The sequence below is a fragment of the Pristiophorus japonicus genome, chromosome 7 (genome assembly GCF_044704955.1).
Source record: "Pristiophorus japonicus isolate sPriJap1 chromosome 7, sPriJap1.hap1, whole genome shotgun sequence".
NCBI lineage: Eukaryota > Metazoa > Chordata > Chondrichthyes > Pristiophoridae > Pristiophorus > Pristiophorus japonicus.
Window position 1 is genome coordinate 6,513,737 of NC_091983.1, and position 17,960 is coordinate 6,531,696.

A 17,960-nucleotide genomic window follows, 5' to 3' on the forward strand; every position below is an offset into this window, starting at 1 on the left:
AACAGGAGTAGGCCATCTAGCCCCTCGAGCCTGCTCCGCCACTCAACAGGATCATGGCTGATCTGGCCGTGGACTCAGCTCCACTTACCCGCCCGCTCCTCATAACCCTTAATTCCCTTATTGGTTAAAAATCTATCTATCTGTGATTTGAATACATTCAATGAGCTAGCCTCAACTGCTTCCCTGGGCAGAGAATTCCACAGATTCACAACCCTCTGGGAGAAGAAATTCCTTCTCAACTCTGTTTTAAATTGGCTCCCCCGTATTTTGAGGTAGTGCCCCCTAGTTCTCGTCTCCTCGACCAGTGGAAACAACCTCTCTGCCTCTATCTTGTCGATCCCTTTCATTATTTTAAATGTTTCTATAAGATCACCCCTCATCCTTCTGAACTCCAGCGAGTAAAGACCCAGTCTACTCAATCTATCATCATAAGGTAACCCCCTCATCTCCGAAATCAGCCTAGTGAATCATCTCTGTACCCCTTCCAAAGCTAGTATATCCTTCCTTAAGTAAGGTGACCAAAACTGCACACAGTACTCCAGGTGCGGCCTCACCAATACCCTGTACAGTTGCAGCAGGACCTCCCGGCTTTTGTACTCCATCCCTCTCGCAATGAAGGCCAACATTCCATTCGCCTTCCTGATTACCTGCTGCACCTGCAAACTAACTTTTTGGGATTCTAAAAGAGTTTCATGCACAAGGAATCCTCGGCGGCCATCCGGACACGCCATGGCGTACCATCTTGCCGTCCGGAGGAGGCGGGGGTCCCCGATGGAGGGCACTCTATGCGGGAGTCCTCCCACTATTCATCGGGGACTTAGCCTGGAGGGTGGTGCACGGAGCAGTGCCGTGCAATAAATTTTTAAGCCGGTTCACGGACTCCCAGGCCGCCTGCAATTTCTGCGGTCTGGAGGAGTCCGTGTTCCATGTTTTTATTGAGTGCACGAGGTTGCAGCCCCTGTTCCATTATTTGAAGGGGCTGCTCCTGAAATTCTGGCTGCACTTCAGTCCCACTCTCCTGATCTTTGGGCACCCTGTGCGGAGGGGAGCGGGTAGGTCCGAGGGCCTCCTCGTAGGACTGCTCCTGGGCACGGCCAAGGGTGCCATCAGCCGGTCCAGGCAGCGGGCGGTCGAGGGGGTCGTTCAATCTGACTGCCTGCCTCTCTTCCGCTCTTACATCCGGTCCAGGGTGTCCTTGGAGATGGAGCACGCGGTGTCCACCGGTACGCTCGAGGCCTTCTGCGAGAGGTGGGCACCGGAGGGACTGGAGTGCATCATCACACCCGGCAACCAAATTTTAATTTGATTTTACGTTTTAAAGTTTAATTTGTTTTAATTGCCGGTGCTTTTAGTGTCCCCCTCCCCTTTTATAGGGGGCACTGGAGGAAAAAAAAAAATTGATTTTAGTGCCCAAAAAAAAAGAAAGAAAAACACAAAAAAAAACACAAAAAAGAAAAAAAATGGGCCTTGTAAATATCTGGTGTGTCATCCAGGTCGGGTGGCACCGATTAATGTTTATGTTTTACAGGTAAACTCCAAAAGAGTTTCATGCACAACGATCCCCAGGTCCCTCTGCACCGCAGCATGTTGTAATTTCTCCCCATTCAAATAATATTCCCTTTTACTGTTTTTTTTTCCCAAGGTGGATGACCTCACATTTTCCAACATTGTATTCCATCTGCCAAACCTTTGCCCATTCGCTTAACCTATCCAAATCTCTTTGCAGCGCCTCTGTGTCCTCTACACAACCCGCTTTCCCACTAATCTTTGTGTCATCTGCCAATTTTTTCACACTACACTCTGTTCCCTCTTCCAGGTCATCTATGTATATCGAAGTTCCTTTTCCTTAAGTTCAAGACCCTAGTCTCTGAATTAACTGTGTCACTCTCCATCTTAATATGGAATTCTACCATATAATGGTCACTCTTCCCCAAGGGGCCTCGCACAACAAGATTGCTAATTAGTCCCTTCTCATTACACATCACCCAGTCTAGGATGGCCAGCTCCCTGGTTGGTTCCTCAACATATTGGTTTAGAAAACCATCCCTAATACACTCCAGGAAATCCTCCTCCACCAGATTGCTACCAGTTTGGTTAGCCCAATCAATATGTAGATTAAAGTCGCCCATGATTACTGCTGTACCTTTAGTGCACACATCCCTTACTTCTTGTTTGATGCTGTCCACAATCTCACTACTACTATTTGGTGGCCTGTACACAACTCCCACTAGCGTTTTCTGCCCTTTGGTATTCTGTAGCTCCATCCATACCGATTCCATAATTCCAAGCTAATGTCCTTCCTTACAATTGCAATAATTTCCTCTTTAACCAGCAACGTCACCCCGTCTCCTTTTCCTCTCTGTCTATCCTTCCGAAATGCTGAATGTCCCTGGATGTTGAGTTGCCAGCCTTGGTCACCCTGGCGCCATATCTCCGTGATGCCAATCACATCGTATCCGTTAACTGCTATCTGCGCACTTATTTCATCCACCTTATTCCGAATACTCCTCGCATTGAGGCACAGCCCTGTACACCATGAGCTTGGTGCCAGATTTGAAAGCCTGATCTTGGAACACTGTCTTCCTCCGGCGGCCGAAGGCCCAACAGCCTGTATCCTGCAATATTTACAGGACATCCTCTCTCGTCAACACTAACATTGTCCTTAACCAATACTGCCAGCCCAGCTGCTATCTTTTCTGAAAACCCTATATCCAGCAATATTTACGGCCCATGCCTGCCCTTTGATCCAGGTCCCAGTTATTGCCACAGCATCATTTTGCCATTTGCTTGCAGCTTACCAAACGTATTTACTAAAAGAAGAGGAGACAATAAGACTTTTAATATCAAGCTTATATTTCATCAGTGTGCTCGCTCAGTCAAAGCTCCTTCAATTAATTGAAAGGGAATGATTTTAAACGTGAATTATTTACATGGCTGGGATTAGTTGCAGTGGAAATGTTGGCCGCCCCGACATTAAAAATTGTACTTAGCAGAGAATGGTTTCGATCCATCGACCTCTGGGTTATGGGCCCAGCACGCTTCCGCTGCGCCACTCTGCTGCTGGTTTTGGAAGTGATGAATTGCACCTCCTTGTGCTGGGACATGGCTGGCTGCGGTTGCGTGTGATTGACAGCTGCTCTAGTGAGCGGATTGGGCCGCGGGGTCACGTGGTGGATGGGCGTGATTAACCACTGCTCCAGTCATCACCAGAGGCAGTCCCTCGAAATCGAGGAAGACTTGCTTCCACTCTAACAGTGAGTTCTCAGGTGGCTGTTCAGTCCAATACAGGAATTACAGTCTCTGTCACAGCTGGGGCAGACAGTGGTTAAAGGAAAGGGTGGGTGGGGAGTCTGGTTTGCCGCATGCTCCTTCCGCTGCCTGCGCTTGGTTTCTGCATGTTCTCGGCGGCGAGACTCGAGGTGCTCAGTGCCCTCCCGGATGCTCTTCCTCAACTTAGGACGATCTTTGGCAAGGGATTCCCAGGTGTCGGTGGGGACATTGCACTTTATCAAGGAGGCTTTGAGGGTGTCCTTGAAACGTTCCCTCTGCCCACCTGCGGCTCGCTTGCCTTGTAGGAATTCCGAGTCGAGCGCTTGTTTTGGGAGTCTTGTGTTAAGAATGCGGACAAAGTGGCCCGCCCAATGGAGCTGGTCGAGTGTGGTCAGTGCTTCGATGCTGGGGATGTTGGCTTGATCGAGAGCACTGACGTTGAAGCGTCTATCCTCCCAGGGGATTTGCAGGATGTTGTGGTATTTCTCCAGCGATTTGAGGTGATTGCTGTGTATGGTCCATGTCTCTGAGCCACCCAGGAGGCCGGATATCACTACAGCCCTGTATACCATGAGCTTGGTGCCAGATTTGAAAGCCTGATCTTGGAACACTGTCTTCCTCCGGCGGCCGAAGGCCCAACAGCCTGTATCCAGCAATATTTACAGGACATCCTCTCTCGTCAACACTAACATTGTCCTTAACCAATACTGCCACCCCAACTGCTACCATTCATGTGCACCCGATATCCAGCTATATTTACGGCCCACGCCTGCCCTTTGAGCCAGATCCCAGTTATTGCCACAGCATCTTATTCCGATTTGCTTGCAGATCAGCAAACTTATTTAGTAAAAGAAGACTTTTAATATCAAGCTCATATTTTATCCGTGTGCTCTATCAGTCAAAGCTTCTTAAATTAATTGAAAGAGAATGGTTTTAAACGTGAATTCTTGACAAGGCTGGGATTAGTTGCAGTGGAAATGTTGGCCGCCCCGACATTAAAAATAACATTAGCAGAGGATGGTTTCGATCCATCGACCTCTGGGTTATGGGCCCAGCACGCTTCCGCTGCACCACTCTGCTGCTGGTGTTGGAACTGATGAATTGCACCTCCTTGTGCTGGGACATGGCTGGCTGCGGTTGCGTGTGATTGACAGCTGCTCCAGTGAGCGGATTGGGCCGCGGGGTCACGTGGTGGATGGGCGTGATTAACCACTGCTCCAGTCATCACCAGAGGCAGTCCCTCGACATCGAGGAAGACTTGCTTCCACTCTAAAAGTGAGTTCTCAGGTGGCTGTTCAGCCCAATACAGGAATTACAGTCTCTGTCACAGCTGGGGCAGACAGTGGTTAAAGGAAAGGGTGGGTGGGGAGTCTGGTTTGCCGCACGCTCCTTCCGCTGCCTGCGCTTGTTTTCTGTATGTTCTCGGCGACGAGCCTCGAGGTGCTCAGCGCCCTCCCGGCGCTCTTCCTCAACTTAGGACGGTCTTTGGCCAGGGATTCCCAGGTGTCGGTGGGGATGTTGCACTTTATCAAGGAGGCTTTGAGGGTGTCCTTGAAACGTTCCCACTGCCCACCTGCGGCTCACTTGCCGTGTCGGATTCCGAGTAGAGCGCTTGTTTTGGGAGTCTTGTGTCGGGCATGCGGACAATGTGGCCCGCCCAATGGAGCTGGTCGAGTGTGGTCAGTGCTTCGATGCTGGGGATGTTGGCTTGATCGAGAGCACTGACGTTGATGCGTCTATCCTCCCAGGGGATTTGCAGGATGTTGCGGGCACATGGTTGGTGGTATTTCTCCAGCGATTTGAGGTGATTGCTGTGTATGGTCCATGTCTCTGAGCCACCCAGGAGGCCGGATATCACTACAGCCCTGTACACCATGAGCTTGGTGCCAGATTTGAAGGCCTGATCTTGGAACACTGTCTTCCTCCGGCGGCCGAAAGCTGAACACACTATATCCAGCAATATTTACAGGACATCCTCTCTCGTCAACACTAACATTGTCCTTAACCAATACTGCCACCCCAACTGCTACCTTTCATGTGCACCCGATATCCAGCTATATTTACGGCCCACGCCTGCCCTTTGATCCAGGTCCCAGTTATTGCCACAGCATCATTTTCCGATTTGCTCGCAGCTCAGCAAACTTATTTACTAAAAGAAGAGGAAAAAGTAATATCAAGCTTAAGCTCCTTCAATTAATTGAAAGAGAATGATTTTCGAGATGTATGCTTGTCAAGGCTGGGATTGGATTAGTTGCAGTGCAAGTGTTGGTCGCCCCGACATTAAAAGTTGCCTTTAGCAGAGGATGGTTTCGATCCATCGACCTCTGGGTTATGGGCCCAGCACGCTTCCGCTGCGCCACTCTGCTGCTCACATTTCAGGTTGTGAATCGCAACTCCTTGTGCCGGGACAGGGCTGCGTGCGGTTGTATGTGATTGACATCTGCTCCAATGTCGGGGGCGGGCCGCGGGGGTCACGTGGTGGATTGCTGTGGTTGACAGCTCCTCCCCTGTGGGCGGGGTCGGGCCCGGTGTTACGTGTGGAGTGGCTGTGATTGACAGGTCTTTCCCCTGTGGGCGGGGTCAGGCCGCCGGGTCACGTGGGGGACTGTTGTGATTGATAGCTCCGCGCTTGTGGGCGAAGTCGGGCCCGCTGTCACGTGTGGAGTGGGTGTGATTGACAGCTCCTCCACTGTGGGCGGGGTCCGGCCCGGTGTCACGTGTGGAGTGGGTGTGATTGACAGCTCCCCCCCACTGTGGGCGGGGTCCGGCCCGGTGTCACGTGTGGAGTGGGTGTGATTGACAGCTCCTCCACTGTGGGCGGGGTCCGGCCCGGTGTCACGTGTGGAGTGGGTGTGATTGACAGCTCCCCCCCACTGTGGGCGGGGTCCGGCCCGGTGTCACGTGTGGAGTGGGTGTGATTGACAGCTCCTGCCCCTGTGGGCGGGGTCCGGCCCGGTGTCACGTGTGGAGTGGGTGTGATTGACAGCTCCCCCCCCCCACTGTGGACGGGGTGACGTGAGGAGGGCGCTCAGTGCTGCCCCCAGTGGGGAGAGCCGGCGGCCGCGGAGGCCTGAGGAGCGGCTGATGTCGGTGAGCCGGACGCTGTGGGCCGCTTCAGGCCGGGAGTGGGCGGCGCGGCGGCAGGGTGAGTGTGTGAGGGGAGAGAGGCGGCGGCGGCCTGTCCGGGCGTCGTGCCGGGCCCCGGGGACAGAGTGCTGAGCCTCGGCCCCCCGCTCAGCCCGCGCCTGCCCCAGGCGGGCGGCCGGCCGGCCGGCTCTCGGTTCAACACATTGTTCCGTCAACACTTTCCCAATGTCGGGCTTGATTGGTGAAAGAGAAAGTTGGATTTATATGGCGCCTTTCACCACCGCCGGACAGCTCAAAGCGCTTTACAGCCGATGAAGTATTTGAGGAGTGTAGTCACTGTTGTAATGTGGGAAACACGGCAGCCAGTTTGTGCACAGCAAGCTCCCACACACAGCCATGTGGTCATGGCCAGATAAACCCTTTTTGTTATGTTGATTGAGAGATAAATATTGGTTGGGACACCGGGATAACCCCTACTCTTCAAAATAGTGCCGTGGGATCCTTTACACCCACACTGAGCGAGCAGATGGGGCCTTGGTTTCACGTTATGATGCTTAAAATTGCAGTGTAGATTTGTGCGACAGGCTCACTGAGCCAACTCCTCTATTGTCTGTCATTTTTGTATGTTCGTAAAACTGACTATAAGAATGGATTTGGCAAACGAGCCAAAGGTGGGCAGAGGAAACGCTACAAGGACCACCCTCAAAGCCTCCCTGATAAAGTGCAACATCTCCACCGACACCTGGGAGTCCCTGGCCAAAGACCACCCTAAGTGGAGGAAGTGCATCCGGGGAGGGCGCTGAGCACCTCGAGTCTCAAAGACAAGAGCGTGCAGAAATCAAGCGCAGGTAGCAGAAAGATCGTGCGGCAAACCAGTCCCACCCACCCACCTCTTCCCTCAATGACTATCTGTCCCACCTACCCACCCACCCCTTCCCTCAATGACTATCTGTCCCACCTGTGACAGAGTCTGAAGCTCTCGTATGGGACTGTACAGCCACCAAAGAACTCACTTTTAGAGTGGAAGCAAGTCTTCCTTGATTCTGAGGGACTGCCTATGATGATGATGATGACTAAAACGTGACCTTATTGATTAACTGGGCACCCTCCACATTAGCAAGCAATACTATTTGGAATTCAGTTGCACAGCTTGTATTCATAAGGTTGATTTTCAATATCTACATTGAGTGCATTTCAACATGGTTTTGTTAATGAATTTTCACCAAAGTGTGACAGACCTATTTCACTTCCTTATCTAAAGTATTCATAGAATCATCGAAATTTACAGCACTGAAAGAGGCCATTTCGGCCCATCGTGTCCATGCCAGCCAACAAAATGCTGTCCCGCCTAATCCTACTTTCCAGCTCTTGGTCCATAGCCTCGATACCCTCTCTAGTGCAATCACAACTTTCCTGTAATGTGATCAGAATTGTACACAGTACTCCAGCTGTGGCACTTCCAGTGCACATCCAAGTACTTTTTAAATGTGGCAAGGGTTTCTGCCTCTTGAAACATAGAAACATAAAAAATAGGTGCAGGAGTAGGCCATTTGGCCCTTTGAGCCATTCAATAAGATCATGGCTGATCATTCACCTCAGTACCCCTTTCCTGGTTTCTCTCCATACCCTTGATCCCTTTAGCCGTAAGAGCCACATCTAACTTCCTCTTGAATATATCCAACAAACTGGCATCAACTGCGGTAGAGAATTCCACAGGTTAACAACTCTCTGAGTGAAGAGTTCTAAATGGCTTACCTCTTATCCTTCGACTGTGTCCCCTGGTTCTGGACTTCCCCAACATTGGGAACATTCTTCCTGTATCTAACCTTCCAGTCCCGTCAGAATCTTTTATGTTTCTATGAGATCCCCTCTCATTCTTCTAAACTCCAGTGAATAAAGGCCCAGTCGATCCAGTCTCTCCTCATGTGTCAGTCCTGCCATCCCAGGAATCAGTCTGTGAGCCTTCGCTGCACCTCCTCAATAGCAAGAACGTCCTTCCTCATATTAGGAGACCAAAACTGAACACACTATTCCAGGTGAGGCCTCACCAAGGCCCTGTACTACTGCAGTAAGACCTCCCTGCTCCTATACTCAAAACCCAACATACCGTTTGCCGCCTTCACTGCCTGCTGTACCTGCATGCCAACTTTCAATGACTGATGTACCATGACTCCCAGGCCTCGTTGCACCGCCTCTTTTCCTAATCTGCCGCCATTCAGATAATATTCTGCCTTCATGTTTTTGCCCCCAAAGTGGATAACCTCACATTTATCTAAATTATACTGCATCTGCCATGCATTTGCCCACTCACCTAACCTGTCCAAGTCACCCTGCAGCCTCTTAGCGTCCTCCTCACAGCTCACACCGCCACCCAGTTTAGTGTCATCTGCAAACTTGGAGATATTACACTCAATTCCTTCATCCAAATCATTAATGTATATAGTAAATAGCTGGGGTCCCAACACTGAGCCCTGCGGCACCCGACTAGTCACTGCCTGCTATTCTGAAAAGGACCTGTTTATCCCGACTCTCAGCTTCCTGTCTGCCAACCAGTTCTCTATCCACATCAGTACATTACCCCCAATACCATGTGCTTTAATTTTGCACACCAACTCTTGTGTGGGATGTTGCCAAAAGCCTTTTGAAAGTCCAAATACACCACATCCACTGGTTCTCCCTTCTCCGCTCTACTAGTTACATCCTCAAAAAATTCCAGAAGATTTGTCAAGCATGATTTCCCTTTCATAGATCCATGCTGACTTGGACCGATCCTGTAACTGCTTTCCAAATGCACTGTTATTTCATCTTTAATAACTGATTCCAACATTTTCCTCACTACTGATGTCAGGCTAACAATTACCCGTTTTCGCGCTCTCTCCTTTTTTAAAAAGTGGTATTGCATTAGCTACCCTCCAGTCCATTGGAACTGATCCAGAGTCAATAGACTGTTGGAAAATGATCACCAACGCATCCACTATTTCTAGGGCCACTTAAGTACTCTGGGATGCAGACTATCAGGCCGCGGGGATTTATCGGCCTTCAATCCCATCAATTTTCTGCCTCATAAGGATATCCTTCAGTTCCTCGTTCTCACTAGACCCTCGGTCCCCTAGTATTTCCGGAAGGTTATTTGTGTCTTCCTTTGTGAAGACAGAACCAAAGTATTTGTTCAATTGGTCTGCCATTTCTTTATTCCCCATTACAAATTCACCTGAATCTGACTGCAAGGGACCTACGTTTGTCTTCACTGATCTTTTTGTCTTCACATATCTATAGAAGCTTTTGCAGTCAGTTTTTATGTTCCTGGCAAGCTTCCTCTCATACTCTATTTTCCCCCTCCTAATTAAACCCTTAGTCCTCCTCTGCTGAATTCTAAATTTCTCCCAGTCCTCAGGTTGCTGCTTTTTCTGACCAATTTATATGTCTCTTCCTTGGATTTAACACTATCCTTAATTTCTCTTGTTAGCCACGGTTGAGCCACCTTCCCCGTTTTATTTTTACTCCAGACAGGGATGTACAATTGTTGAAGTTCATCCATGTGATCTTTAAATGTTTGCCATTGCCTATCCACCGTCAACCCTCTAAGTATCATTTGCCAGTCTATTCTAACCAATTCACGTCTCATACCATCATAGAAGAAGCATAGAAAATAGGTGCAGGAGTAGGCCATTCAGCCCTTCGAGCCTGCACCACCATTCATAAGAACAAGAACATAAGAATTAGGAACAGGAGTAGGCCATCTAGCCCCTCGAGCCTGCTCCGCCACTCAACAAGATCATGGCTGATCTGGCCGTGGACTCAGCTCCACTTACCCGCCCGCTCCTCATAACCCTTAATTCCCTTATTGGTTAAAAATCTATCTATCTGTGATTTGAATACATTCAATGAGCTAGCCTCAACTGCTTCCCTGGGCAGAGAATTCCACAGATTCACAACCCTCTGGGAGAAGAAATTCCTTCTCAACTCTGTTTTAAATTGGCTCCCCCGTATTTTGAGGTTGTGCCCCCTAGTTCTAGTCTCCCCTACCAGTGGAAACAACCTCTCTGCCTCTATCTTGTCGATCCCTTTCATTATTTTAAATGTTTCTATAAGATCACCCCTCATCCTTCTGAACTCCAGCGAGTAAAGACCCAGTCTACTCAATCTATCATCATAAGGTAACCCCCTCATCTCCGAAATCAGCCTAGTGAATCATCTCTGTACCCCCTCCAAAGCTAGTATATCCTTCCTTAAGTAAGGTGACCAAAACTGCACACAGTACTCCAGGTGCGGCCTCACCAATACCCTGTACAGTTGCAGCAGGACCTCCCGGCTTTTGTACTCCATCCCTCTCGCAATGAAGGCCAACATTCCATTCGCCTTCCTGATTACCTGCTGCACCTGCAAACTAACTTTTTGGGATTCTAAAAGAGTTTCATGCACAAGGAATCCTCGGCGGCCATCCGGACACGCCATGGCGTACCATCTTGCCGTCCGGAGGAGGCGGGGGTCCCCGATGGAGGGCACTCTATGCGGGAGTCCTCCCACTATTCATCGGGGACTTAGCCTGGAGGGTGGTGCACGGAGCAGTGCCGTGCAATAAATTTTTAAGCCGGTTCACGGACTCCCAGGCCGCCTGCAATTTCTGCGGTCTGGAGGAGTCCGTGTTCCATGTTTTTATTGAGTGCACGAGGTTGCAGCCCCTGTTCCATTATTTGAAGGGGCTGCTCCTGAAATTCTGGCTGCACTTCAGTCCCACTCTCCTGATCTTTGGGCACCCTGTGCGGAGGGGAGCGGGTAGGTCCGAGGGCCTCCTCGTAGGACTGCTCCTGGGCACGGCCAAGGGTGCCATCAGCCGGTCCAGGCAGCGGGCGGTCGAGGGGGTCGTTCAATCTGACTGCCTGCCTCTCTTCCGCTCTTACATCCGGTCCAGGGTGTCCTTGGAGATGGAGCACGCGGTGTCCACCGGTACGCTCGAGGCCTTCTGCGAGAGGTGGGCACCGGAGGGACTGGAGTGCATCATCACACCCGGCAACCAAATTTTAATTTGATTTTACGTTTTAAAGTTTAATTTGTTTTAATTGCCGGTGCTTTTAGTGTCCCCCTCCCCTTTTATAGGGGGCACTGGAGGAAAAAAAAAAATTGATTTTAGTGCCCAAAAAAAAAGAAAGAAAAACACAAAAAAAAACACAAAAAAGAAAAAAAATGGGCCTTGTAAATATCTGGTGTGTCATCCAGGTCGGGTGGCACCGATTAATGTTTATGTTTTACAGGTAAACTCCAAAAGAGTTTCATGCACAACGATCCCCAGGTCCCTCTGCACCGCAGCATGTTGTAATTTCTCCCCATTCAAATAATATTCCCTTTTACTGTTTTTTTTTCCCAAGGTGGATGACCTCACATTTTCCAACATTGTATTCCATCTGCCAAACCTTTGCCCATTCGCTTAACCTATCCAAATCTCTTTGCAGCGCCTCTGTGTCCTCTACACAACCCGCTTTCCCACTAATCTTTGTGTCATCTGCCAATTTTTTCACACTACACTCTGTTCCCTCTTCCAGGTCATCTATGTATATCGAAGTTCCTTTTCCTTAAGTTCAAGACCCTAGTCTCTGAATTAACTGTGTCACTCTCCATCTTAATATGGAATTCTACCATATAATGGTCACTCTTCCCCAAGGGGCCTCGCACAACAAGATTGCTAATTAGTCCTTTCTCATTACACATCACCCAGTCTAGGATGGCCATCCCTCTAGTTGGTTCCCCGACATATTGGTCCAGAAAACCATCCCTAATACACTCCAAGAAATCCTCCTCCGTTGTATTGCTACCAGTTTGGTTAGCCCAATCGATATGTAGATTAAAGTCGCCCATGATAACTGCTGTACCTTTATTGCACGCATCCCTAATTTCTTATTTGATGCTGTCCCCAACCTCATTACTACTGTTTGGTGGTCTGTACACAACTCCCACTAGCGTTTTCTGCCCTTTGGTGTTCCGCAGCTCCTCACATACAGATTCCACATCATCCAAGCTAATGTCCTTCCTTACTATTGCGTTAATTTCCTCCTTAACCAGCAACGCAACCCCACTTCCTTTTCCTTTCTGTCTATCCTTCCTGAATGTTGAATACCCCTGGATGTTGAGTTCCCAGCCTTGGTCACCCTGGAGTCATGTCTTCGTGATGCCAATTATATCATATTCATTAATTTCTGCCTGTGCAGTTAATTCGTCCACCTTATTACGAATAGTCCTTGCCATTGAGGCACAGAGCCTTCAGGTGTCTTTTTAACACACTTTGCCCTTTTAGAATTTTGCTGCAATGTGGCCCCCTTTCAGGCAGTGAGTTCCAGACCCCACTATCCTCTGGGTGAAAACATTTCCCCCGTAAACCTCCGACCAATTACTTTAAATCTATGCCCCCTGGTTCTTGACCCCTCTGCTAAGGGAAATCGGTCCATCCTTTCCAACCTATCTCGGCCCCTCAGAGTTCTGAAATTTGCAACGTTACAGAATCCGGACGCTGGGCTGATCCATGGCGAGGTCATCCGGAAACCGGAAAATGTTCCGAAATCCAGACTCCCCCACCCGACCTACCTTCGCCTCGGCCGGCCGCCCGACCCCCCACCCACCTTGCCCGACCTACCTTTGCCTTGGCCGCCTGACGTCCGGCCGCCTGCCCACCCCTCCCCTACCTACCTCAGCTCAAGCAAAGACGTTACGAAATCCGAAAATACTCGGAATCCGGAACGGCCTCGGTCCCAAGGATTTCGCACATCACACCAGTACACCTCAATAAGGTCACCCTCAGCATCCTCTGTTCTAAAGTAAACAACCCCAGCCTATCCAATCGATCTTCGTAACTAAAATTCTCCAGCCCAGGCGACGTCCTCGTAAATCTCCTCTGTACCCTCTCTCGTGCAATCTCATCGTTCCTGTAATGTGGTGACCAGAACTGCACGCAGTACTCTAGTTGTGGCCTACCTTGTGTTTTATACAGTTCGAGCCTAACCTTCCTGCTCTTGTATTCTACGCCTCGGCTAATAAAGGCAAGTGTGTCTTTATACTCTTTGATATGCTTGCAGAGAAGTTAAATACATATTTCACATTCATTGCTCCTGTCCTTCCATACACAGGTTTTGTGCTGTGGAACTCCTGGAGCTCAGCTAGTTCCAAAACTGAGGGCCAACAGGGGCTCAAAAAGGAGCCTTTAAAAAAACCTGAAACTCCTGTTGGACGCTTTGATCATCCACAGCAGGACCCGGTGGGAAAAGGTCCCCTGGAAAGTGAGTTCTTTGTTTCAGGAATGGTTTGCTATGTTTAATGCAGTGAAATTGGAAACCTTACAAAGAGGCAACTTGTTTGCCAGCGATTGCACCGGAATTTTTAAATTTGAGAGCAAACTCCATATGGAATGGCAATTCGTGGTTCGAGCCAGAAATGCCGCTCAGACCCAGCAGCCTGGAGGTGGATGAAAGCAGCGTGGCACAACATGCCCGTTGATTTTCCCTCCTTTGGTGAAGCACCCTCCACCCCATGGCAACTCCACAGTGACCAGAAACAAGAACTCCGGAGCCCTTAACGAAGTAAAACACCCCAAGGCGCTTCACAGGAATTTTATAAAAACAAAATTTGACAACAAGCCACATACGGAGAAATTGGGGCAGGTGACCAAAAGCTTGGCCAAAGAGGTTGGTTTTAAGGAGCGTCTTAAAGGAGGAAAGAGAGGCGGAGAGGTTTAAGGAAGGAATTCCAGAGCTTGGGGCCCAAGTAGCTGAAGGCACGGGGATGCTCGAGAGGGCAGAATTGAAGAAGCGCTGATATCTCGTGCAAAGGGGGGAGGGGGGTTTGTGATCTGGAGGAGGTTACTGAGATAGGGAGGGGTGAGGCCATGGAGGGATTTGAAAACAAGGATGAAAATTTTAAAATCGAGGTATTACATAACCGGGTCAGCGAGCACAGGGGTGATGGGTGAACGGGATTTGGTGTGAGTTAGGACACGGGTGACTTCAAGTTCACGTAGGGTAGAAGCTGGGAGGCCAGCCAGGCGCGACTGCCCAAAGTGGAGGAAGAGCATCCGGGAGGGTGCTGAGAACCTCGAGTCCCATCGTCGAGAACCAGCAGAAATCAAGCGTGGGTCGCGGCAGGAGAGTGCGGCAAACCAGACTCCCCACCCACCCCTTCCTTCAACCACTGTCTGCCCCACCTGTGACAGAGACTGTAATTCCCGTATTGGACTCTTCTCTTCCGAGTGGAAGCAAGTCATTCTCGTCTCTGAGGGACTGCCTATGATGATGGAATAGTCAAGTCTGGAGGTAACTCATTGGAGCGCAGCGTTGAACTGTAACCTGTCATTGTGACAGTGCATATCCGTGCTCTGGTTCATTGTGCTGCTACATATCAGATTGGAAGCGCTGTAAATTATTTACCACCAGCTACATAATCTTTCATTGAACAACTAAACCTAAACAAATGGGTAAATAAATTTGACCCTATTTTTTAAAAAAAAACTGAGGTGGACATTCTCTGAAGGACTTATCTTGTCTGATCTCAGTGCAGTAGTTTAATTTTCGTGGCACAGTAAAAGACTTGCGGTTGTTGGTTCATTTTTTTAATACATTAATTTATTTTTCCTGTGAATTTATTTTTTAAATGCTGATTTTTATTGTTAGTGAATGGAATTAATGAGCAATTAGCATGCTTCATCTGAAAACCTAAGCCAATCAGCCTACTTGAGCTCCTGTTGACACACTTTTTGTTAATCCGTTCATGGGATGTGGGTATCGCTGGCTAAGCCAGCATTTATTGCCCATCCCTAATTGCCCTTGAGGAGGTGGTGGTGAGCCGCCACCTTAAACTGTTGCAGTTTGTGTGGTGAAGGTACTCCCACAGTGCTGTTAGGGAGGGAGTTCCAGGATTTTGACCTAGCGACAATGAAGGAACGGCGATATATTTCCAAGTCAGGATGGTGTGTGACTCGGAGGGGAATGTGCAGGTGCATGCCAACTCAACAAGCTGGCAATCCAAGTTTAATGGGCTGCGTTCAGGGACCTATTTGTAATGTCAGTGATCCTGTAGAAGGACCGTACTTGCATCTCTGCAGCTAGTTCACTCGTAAGTACAGTGTAAGGTGGAAATTCAGCAGGCGGTATTGTAACTGTACGATACCGAGGTCTTGGGTCTGTGCGCTTTATCTCTGGACCACCCCCACACATTGAGGTGCTTTTTGCCCCCCTGTATTTAAATTCTCTACATCACCAACCCCCCCCCCCCCCCCGGGTGCCAGTATCCTGAGTCAGATAGTGACCCACTCCCAGTGCAACTCTGCCCAGTCAGTTGGAGGTGCACGGTAGTAGTGCGCGTCCAATTTCCCAGCCCTTTTTGTGGACATGAATTAAATTAAATCTTGCACAGTAGGTACATGAGGGTGTTATAAGTGAAAGTGACCTTAAACAAAGTCCTTATTGTAACATATGTAACTGGAATTGTGCTGTACTTGCTATATTTTTCCCACAAATGAGACCATAGAGTGAATTATGATATAATTATGATATATAATGAAGCTGATATTTTTTAACCCTGGCCCACAAGTGGAATTTAGCTTCATGACTTGTCATGATTGGATTTGAACTCTCAACCTCTAGGTTGGTCATCGGTACCTTAACCACTCGGCTACCGTACCCACAAATATTTTGTTTGATAAAAGCAGAATTGTTCTGAAATGTGATCCCTGCCCTGTCAGACTACCTGTTTGTACTGCCAGTCTCCTGTGAACAGATCACTCCTATTACGCAGGTTACACAATTGACAATTATTCAACTGATGTTCTGTCTTCTAGGATTTCCTGATGACATCAATCCAGTCACAAAGGAAAGGGATGGGCCGAGAGGGCCTGAGCCTACCCGCTATGGAGACTGGGAGCGAAAGGGACGGTGCATTGACTTTTAGCATTTCCTGCTGTACATAAATGTAGTGGTGCACATTGTGTGCATATAGTGAGGTTAATCTATACAGTCCAGATGTGACTTGATCGGGCTGCTGTGTTCAGGTGAGGGTTTAGAGCTCTTTAATTTGGGGTAGATAATATCCCATTACACACTGTTTTGTGATGAGTCAGTGGTATTTTAGCATCACTGCAAGATATATATTTTGGTCTCAATTTAGAAAATCATTTATAAATTCATACTAAAAGTGCATTATTGTATCTCAAAGTGGCTTCACACAGTGAGTTACTTTGCAGCAAATGACCCATGTAGAAATAATTAAATATAAATGTTTAAAATCACAAATCAGAGATGTGATCCTACCTTCAAGATGGTCTGGTGGCCTTGTATGTGAGTAGCGCAGGTTCTATTTATGTGTGTGCTAATGTCATTTTAGCAAAAATAACAAGACGTACCACAACAACTTCACGTCCGTAAGAATTGCATTTCGGGCTGTTCCATCCACCCATTACTTCCACAGTGGAACAGTCAGGGCCAGCGGTACCCCATGTAATGCAGATACTCATTTCCCAAGTATGTGCAGCCCAGGGTGTGGTTCCTCGTGCTGACCGCTTGTACTTGGAGAACCAGCCCATGGGCCATCTAACCAGAGGTCCATTCTGTTATTTGTTACAGTGCTGTTAGCAGACAGGTGTTTCATAGGCTTTTCCTTTTTGTTTGTGAGCAGATGGACAGCGAGACAGACAGACAGTCAGGCTTTTGAGAACGAAAGCTGCAAGGCTATCAGACCCAGTAAAAGCCGAGACTGGCCCACTGACGTGGGGAAACGTGGCATGTTCATCATTTTGTATTCTGCTCAGATAAATTGTCTTGATTGAATGAAGTGAGCCTGATCATAACTGCTGTATGTTCACTTTGTGGTGAAATAAAACAACTTATCATATCTTGCCTCATCTCACCAAATGTTGCTTCAGTCAACCTTCAGAGGGATTGAAGAAGCACAAATGCGGAAGACATGAATATGCAGTTGTCATTACAATTGTACTCTTGGGTTACGCTATTGTATCTTTAGATATTGGGCAGTACGGATATACCTCTAAGTATTAATACCCTCAGATTGCTTACGGGAGCTTTACCTGACCGAATATTGTAACTTGTAACAGTTATGCTTTTGCTATGCAAGTGTTTTAAATAATAAAGGCAACTGTTTTTTTAAGGTTGGTTTTCATTGTTCCTGTTTAAGGCTTACTGTGAAAGACTGCTACAGGGATTCACCTACTCGGGCTGTCAATGGTGAATGTGCTAAGTCACCAAATGGGCCATATGGCTTGATTCCCTTAGTATCCAAAAATCTGTCGCTCCGAGTCTTGAATATACTCAACAACTGAGCCTCCACAGCTAGAGAATTCCAAAGATTCACAACCCTCTGAGTGAAAAAATGTCTCCATTCTAAATGGCCAACCCGTTATTCTGAGACTCATTTGATCTCATCTTTCCAGAATGCCAATACTTCCCTTTACAGCATCCATTCTCAACTCCAGCTATTGATTATCTTCAGTGTAAAGAAATACTTCCTGAAAACTGCCCTAAATTTTCACTTTACAATTCTGAACTTTTGCCCCCTTGTCCTTCTGCCTCAATATACTTAAAAGTACTGTTTCCTATTAAATACCTTGTATC

The 17,960-nt window shown here is 48.3% G+C and overlaps 1 protein-coding gene and 1 non-coding gene across 2 annotated transcripts; one reads left to right on the plus strand and one right to left on the minus strand.

Moving 5' to 3' along the window:
* Positions 1–5,564: 5,564 nt before the first annotated feature.
* On the minus strand, positions 5,565–5,636 carry trnam-cau (transfer RNA methionine (anticodon CAU)). Its single transcript has one exon. It is a non-coding gene; the product is annotated as a tRNA-Met (tRNA).
* A 641-nt stretch (positions 5,637–6,277) lies between these two features.
* Positions 6,278–17,496, plus strand: sdhaf4 (succinate dehydrogenase complex assembly factor 4). The gene is made up of 3 exons (XM_070884317.1): positions 6,278–6,415; positions 13,473–13,622; positions 16,175–17,496. The coding sequence occupies exons 1-3, from the start codon at positions 6,355–6,357 to the stop codon at positions 16,282–16,284; spliced, it is 321 nt and encodes a 106-aa protein (XP_070740418.1). The 5' UTR covers positions 6,278–6,354; the 3' UTR covers positions 16,285–17,496.
* Positions 17,497–17,960: the final 464 nt, after the last annotated feature.

Coding starts and splice junctions, on each gene's coding strand:
- sdhaf4 (XM_070884317.1), top strand. CDS start 6,355: ATGTCGGTGAGCCGGACGCTGTGGGCCGCTTCAGGCCGGGAGTGGGCG. Junction 6,416..13,472: donor GTGGGCGGCGCGGCGGCAGG/GTGAGTGTGTGA, acceptor TTCCATACACAG/GTTTTGTGCTGTGGAACTCC. Junction 13,623..16,174: donor GGGAAAAGGTCCCCTGGAAA/GTGAGTTCTTTG, acceptor TCTGTCTTCTAG/GATTTCCTGATGACATCAAT.